Source organism: Rhincodon typus, unplaced genomic scaffold (assembly GCF_021869965.1).
Source record: "Rhincodon typus isolate 14 unplaced genomic scaffold, sRhiTyp1.1 hic_rhity00012844, whole genome shotgun sequence".
In the NCBI taxonomy this organism is placed as follows: domain Eukaryota; kingdom Metazoa; phylum Chordata; class Chondrichthyes; order Orectolobiformes; family Rhincodontidae; genus Rhincodon; species Rhincodon typus.
Genome location: NW_025978482.1, coordinates 1 through 6,503, shown reverse-complemented (window position 1 = coordinate 6,503; position 6,503 = coordinate 1). Strand labels below are relative to the sequence as shown.

The window sequence follows — 6,503 nt, the reverse complement described above, 5'->3', positions numbered from 1 at the left end:
GCTCCATCCCCGCCTCTTCGACCTGTTTGTTTCCTCTCCACCTATCCCTCATCTATCCGCCTCCCACTCTCTCCCTATTTATTTCAGAACCCCCTTCCCCTCCCCCTTTTCTGATGAAGGGTCTAGGCCCGAAACGTCAGCCTCTCTGCTGTTATGATGCTGCTTGGCCTGCTGTGTTCATCCAGCCCTGCACCTTGTTGTCTTAGACTGTGTTGCGTTGACCTCAGTGAAGAAGGGTCCTGACTCGAAACGTCAACTTTCCTGCTCCTCTGATGTTGCCTGGCCTGCTGTGCTTCTCCAGCTCCACACTGTGTTATCTCTTTCAATTATGGATAACTATTACAAAACCAGTTATAAAGGCACATTTAACAATAGAATATTCCAAGGAGACTCAGGCTATCAAATAAGATTTTACACCGTGCCACTCAAGGGGGCAGTAAGACAGACTTGATCAAAGGAAGACAGACAAAGGTACAGAGGTTTAGGGAGGGGTTCCAGAGTTTAGGACCCAGCCAGCTGAATGTTAATTGAAGATTAACTCATGGCAATTTAATATTGAAGGGCACCTTAAAAGCACTAACACCATCATTCTGTATGTGTTCATATGATGATACAGAAAAATTCTTGCAATGGCATTTCATTGATCTAATAACTCCCTAGTTCATTGGCTGAATTAAAAATGTGCAACTGGTGAAGTAGATATATGAAGAAAACACTGTCATCTTCAAAACATTGAATGTATATCAATTTACACTTTGAATGCATTCAACTAAAAAATAACATAGCTTACCTACAGATTGTACATCTTTCACCAGACTAGGCAGTTCTGATTTGCCATGGTTATCATCTGTGTTTTGCAAAATACTGCTTTCTGTGAACTGTCCAGTGCCATCTTCTTTACCTGGTGGCAAGCCTGATGCTGAAGAACTCAATTTAGAACTTTTCAACATCCAGGGTTTTTGAGTCAAGAGGCATTGACGTGCATCTAAACCAAAGCGAGTTTGAAGGCTGTAGGAAGCTATTGGCAACACCTTTATTTCTTGCCTTGAAGACCAAACTAGACCAGTAATTCTCAATGAAGTCCACCGGTAACAAATGCGATGACACAGTGGGGACATCTTTGTTCAATTTAACATGATCCTGTAAACAACAAATGTAATGGGTAAACAGTAAGCTGTATTCATTAGAACTATGGTAAAGATTATGTTAAAATTAATTTTAAGCGTTTCAAAACTTTAACCCTTTGAATACTTACAGATATGAAATAGAAAAGCAAAATGTGAAATGTAGACCATGGGCTGAATTTTCATTCTGGGGTTGCAACTCTGGCATGGGTACATTTCCGGGTCCTGACCCCATCACATCAGTGCCTGATGTCCAACACGATTTATTAACCTGAAGGCCAGTATGTCCATCACCAACCAATTAAAAATGGTGACTAGAGGGCCAACAGGAGGCTATTGAGCACTGAAAGATTGGTTGCTCACCTCTGACAGAGCTCCACTGTAAATGTAGAAGAGGGTGCTGTCGATGTCAGGAGGACAGAGATGGAGGTGTCCTCTGAAGACCGATTCATAAATTTTTAAAATCAACGGGGCCCCAGCTGTCAGGCCAGCAATGTAAATGGGCAATCTTTAGAATAGCTAGAAGCCACTGTGGCTATGGTAGTTGTGACGGGCAGGGGCACTATGAAAGGTCTCATACTAAAATGGAGTATAGCCTCTAGGTTTATGATAGAAGTAATGGTGTAAATCACACAGGCACTGGGCACAATCATCAAATCCTTACTGCATATTGGAGTGGTGCCAGAGAATTGGAGACTTAGAAATGTTACACCCCTAATTTAGAATAAAGGGAGAGAACCCAATAACTGCTGGCCCGACAACATGCCCATTTGCAGCAGGGACAGAGTGGTTAGCAAAGCATGTGAGATCTTCATCTTCACAAACAGAAGCATTAAGTACAAAAAGTACAGAAATGAATTTCTGCTGAACCCTTATAAAGCTCTGATTAGGCCGCACTGCAACCTCTCCAGTCTGGAATGTTAGGGACCAAGCCATTTCTGGATTATAGAGAAATGTTAAAATTCTTAACCACAAGTAATAGAACCAGAAAACATCATGCATATAAATATTTACCAGAGACACAAAATACTGATAACATTTTGTGAAGTAATAATAAAATTTATTTTACTTATTCAAATACACATATTTATGCTTACAATTTCAAAGTACTGTATTAAAATGCTGTTGATGACTTAAAGGGAACAAGTTATTCCATACATTGCTTTGTTTCACCAATATTTAGAAGAGGCGTAGGAGAAAATTGATGATAATTGATAGCAAGAGCAGTCAACTCTGGGTCCTTTGTTTCATTGACTCTGCTGGTTGATGGGATCGAGTTCAGTGATGTTGATGGCGCGTGTGCAAACGACTTTCCAACTTCATCAAACATTTGCTGCAACTTCATTTGTTTCATGTGTTTTGGCTGCTCACTTATCAGTTTCTCCTGGATCCTGTGTACATGCATTATATCTTGCTGGCTTACAAAACTTTGTTGCTCAAGAAAGCGAATGAAACGGGAAGCTAGACTGATCCCCTCTTCCAAGGTAATTTTCTTCCCAGTAGCATTATCTTCTTCATTGCTGGTATCACTATCCTCAGACTTGTGGTGTAAAACTACCTCAAATATCTCTGAATTTGTTACTTGTTGTACAACTGAAGTATTATCTTCACAATTTAACCATGTCAAAATGTCTTCCTCATTCAAGTCACTTCCCAGTTGCTTGGTACAACACAAGAGATCAGTCACCATTGCCTTGGCTTCACTTAAATTAAAACCCTCCGAGCTTTCCCCTGTGTCCTCATCGTTAAACATAATTACAGGACACAACTTACGCCATGCATTTTGTAAGGTTCTCCTTGTGACACTGTCCCATGCATTTGCCAAACACCAAATAGCATCTTTGAGACTCAAGGCATTCTTAAAAGCATCAACACCACCAGTATTGTAGCTGCTCACAAGACGACGCAAAAAACTGTTTCTGTAGTGACTTTTCATTGACCTAATAACTCCTTGGTTCATTGGCTGAATTGAAGATGAGCAACTAGCAGGTAGATAGGTAGGGAAGACATTGTCAGCATCTAATTGTTCTCTAGGGGGGTGAGCTGTACAGTTATTTAAAAGAAGGACAATTTTGCAATCTGCAGCCAAGCCAACCTCTCTACAGTGTGCACGAGCCTCTGGAACAAAATGATTATGGAACCAATCACTCAATATTTCCTGGGTGACCCACGAACATTTATTGGCTTCATAAAGCACCGGCATAATTTTCATTCCTTTGAAAACACGAGGACATTTACCAACAACCAAAAGTTTACACTTATGTGTTCCAGCAGCATTAGCACATGCGAGCACAGTAATTCTTTCTGATGATTCTTTGTAATCATGTACCATCATCTCCTCTGCACCAGCAAGCCTGTGTGGTGGCAAACATCTCCAGAAAACATCTGTCTCATCCGCATTATATATTTGCTCAGGGCTAAGATCCTCATCCTTCATTAACTTTGCAAAGTCAGTTATGTAACATTCAACAGCCCGTTTATCTGCAGAAGTTTGTTCACCAGTAGCCTTGAGGCGAATTCCGTGCCTATGTTTAAACTTCTGCAACCAACCTTGAGAGTACTCACACACAGAATTAATTCTCAAATCAGTATGAAATTGTTTGGCCTTTTCCATCAGCATTGTTCCCGAAATAGGGAGCCCCTCACTACGACGTTGCCTGAACCACTTATATAGGACATTATCATGGTCAGCAGACTTAGCACGATGCAGCGTTCTGCGTTCCCTAATTCCTTTAACTGTGTCACTTTCAGCACAAAATTTAAATAGCTTTTCACGCTGCTTGTTGATGTCATAAATTGTTGAGACCCCCACACCATATGCCTCACACAATGACTTTACTGAAGAACCTTTATCTAGTTTATTTATGATTTCAATCTTTTCTGAGATTGTAAGTGTAACATGCTTACGTTTTGTTGCACTTTTCTTAGATGCCATGGTGAGAGTTTAAAAGACAAACTATATCCTGAGAATAATTGGGTCTGCTCAAAATCACCTCTGTAAAGAGAGTTTGGGCGGGAAATGGCAGACGACAGAGGGGATGAGGTGATCCTGTAGGGTGGAAGAGTACAACAAAGTTAAAAAGTCACTCTGAGTACAAGACAAGGTTACAAAGTCACTCAACCCTTGAAATCCTGCGCTTTCCTCAACGAGGTGAGCTCATGCCTTCCCGATTTGCTGCAGCACCTCGGTCTAGATCTGCTCAAAAAATAAAATCCAGAGAACTGTTTTTATCTTTCTAAACAATAAATTTCCAGGCCGGAGAGGTTGCAGAGTATTGCTCCCGGTTCTTGTGATCACACGTGAGGAAGCATCTGGATGTGCAGAAGAAACTTACCAGACGTGACAGCATAGATGAGGGATATTAGCTGCAAAGTTAGTTTGGAAAAGTTGGTGTTGTTCTCCTGGAACAAAGGACATTCAGTAAGAGCTGTATAAGATTATGACATAAAGTAGACAAGTAAAAACTGTCCAGAATTAGGTGGTAGTACAAGGGCTAAGGGAACACAGCTTTAAAGTTTAGGGTAAGGGAAATAACCTTTCTTTAAGCAACAAGTATAATTGACCTGGAAGATGCTGTCTAACAGGTTGCTGGAAGTAGAAACCATCATTTATAAAGGAGATTGAACAGACGCTACAGGGATTGAGTAAGGAAATGGAATCGAATGGGTTGTTCCGTAGAGAGCTAGCATATACTCGAATGACCAAATGCTATCCTTCTATGCCCCAAATGATTACGTACTGTTCATGTTCGAGAGGCAATCTAAATTAATTTAAAGAACAGAAACAAGTCGGGAAAGCTGTTAAAAAGGCGTTGGGGTTTGCTAGGCCTTTATCAGGCGCCGACTAATCTGCAACTGGTGGATTATGTCCATCTCTGGGCAGCACGCCACTTTCGGAAAGAGATGAAAGTCTGAAGGAGTTATCAGAGCGGTACTGGGATAAAAGATTTCGTTTGGGCTACCTGGAGAGAGTAAGGTGAAGCCGCCCGGATAGCGCACACAACAGCCTCACAAGTACTCACCGTAATCATTCCGACCGGGAAACAAAGTGTAGAGACTGAATGAGCACTGCTCCAAGGAGGAAGAGAAACAGCACAGCACAGGCTGCAGCTCCGCTGTACGGCACATGGTTCAGTGCTCACACAGGCTACAGCTTCCTCAGCTCCAAATCGGTGAAGGCATAAACCTACTAAATCGGAGGTGGAGACGTAAGCCATTCGGCCCGCTGAGATTGCTTCGCCACTTAATTAATCGTGGTTGATCTGTTAATCGTCAACTTCACTTTCCTTCGGTCCCCCTATAACCTTTGATTCCCTCACTGATATAAAAATGTCTTTGTCAGCCTTGAATGTACTTAATAACCCTGCTTCAAAAGCCCTCTGGAATAATGAAGTCCACACATTAATTACCATTTTAGAGAAAAAAGTCCTTCACATCGCAGTTTTAAACTCTCTAGTCCTAGACTCTTTCACAGGGGAAACAACCTTTCCACAATCTACCCTCTTGAATCCTTTAAGAATCTTGTATATTTCAGTAAGGTTACCTTTCATTCTTCTAAATTCTAACAAGTACAGGCCTACTGAACCTTTCCTTAAAGACAGTCCCTTCATACCTGGTATCAGCCTACTGAACCTTTGCTGGACTGCTTCCAATGCCAATGTATCATTTTTTAGATGAGAGCCCCGAAACTGTTCACAATATTCCAGCTGTGGTCCGACTAGTGCCTTCTGTAGTTTTAGCAAAACCTCCCTACTTTTTTACTCCATTCTCTTTGAAATAAATGTCAGCATTCCATTTGCTCTCTCCCTTGTTAGGGATGGTCTTTTAATCTATGCTGTTTCTAGCTCTCTCCACACAGACTTGAGAACTATCTCTTTCTCTTGTCAGACTTAGTAGGTCTCTGTCTCTCTCTACTTTGTGTCCTACTGGGCTGCGTAAGGAGGTCTCTTTCTCACCTGCCACAATTTAGATTCAGGGCGCTGTTTCAACCTAGCGCTCTCAACACGGACTGGGGAGCTATCTGTTTCCCTCTCCTGATAGAGTAGGCTAGAAGGTGTCTCTCTGTGTATCCTACTAGGCTGGGTTAGGAATTTTCTCTGTCTCTTTATTCTGCTGATCTGGATTAGATGGTGTCTCCGTTTGTGTCTGGATTGAGAGACATCTCTCTGTCTTGATTAAAAGTGTTTCTCTGTATGTCCCATTGGTCTGAGTAAGAGGTGGCTCTCTGCCGCTGTCTAGAAAAACAAGTGTATCTCTTTATGAGATAGTAGGAACTGCAGATGCTGGAGAATCTGAGATAACAAGGTGTAGAGCTGGATGAACACAGCAGGCCAAGCAGCATCAGAGGAGCAGGAAGGCTGACGTTTCGGGCCTTCTTTT

The 6,503-nt window shown here is 41.8% G+C and overlaps 1 protein-coding gene across 7 annotated transcripts; it reads right to left on the bottom strand.

Moving 5' to 3' along the window:
* Positions 1-781: 781 nt before the first annotated feature.
* On the bottom strand, positions 782-5,851 carry LOC109917853. Of its 7 annotated transcripts, none has more exons than XR_007261686.1 (4): positions 5,737-5,851; positions 4,460-4,526; positions 4,032-4,173; positions 782-1,140 (listed from the first exon to the last, which is right to left on the bottom strand). XR_007261686.1 is itself a non-coding variant. In XM_048594678.1 (4 exons), exons 1-4 carry the CDS (start codon positions 5,250-5,252, stop codon positions 934-936), a joined length of 522 nt encoding a protein of 173 aa, XP_048450635.1. In that variant the 5' UTR covers positions 5,253-5,310; the 3' UTR covers positions 782-933. The 7 variants fall into 7 exon arrangements, 1 of the variants encoding a protein (XP_048450635.1); XR_007261685.1 differs by lacking the exon at positions 5,737-5,851 and adding an exon at positions 5,087-5,139; XM_048594678.1 differs by lacking the exon at positions 5,737-5,851 and adding an exon at positions 5,147-5,310.
* Positions 5,852-6,503: the final 652 nt, after the last annotated feature.

Excerpts from the sequence above, each read along its gene's own strand:
- LOC109917853 (XM_048594678.1), bottom strand. The coding sequence starts at position 5,252 with ATGTGCCGTACAGCGGAGCTGCAGCCTGTGCTGTGCTGTTTCTCTTCC. Across the intron at positions 4,174-4,459 it reads CATCTATGCTGTCACGTCTG|GATCACCTCATCCCCTCTGT; the intron begins GTAAGTTTCTTC and ends TCCACCCTACAG. Across the intron at positions 1,141-4,031 it reads TAAGAAAAGTGCAACAAAAC|GATCATGTTAAATTGAACAA; the intron begins GTAAGCATGTTA and ends TGTTGTTTACAG.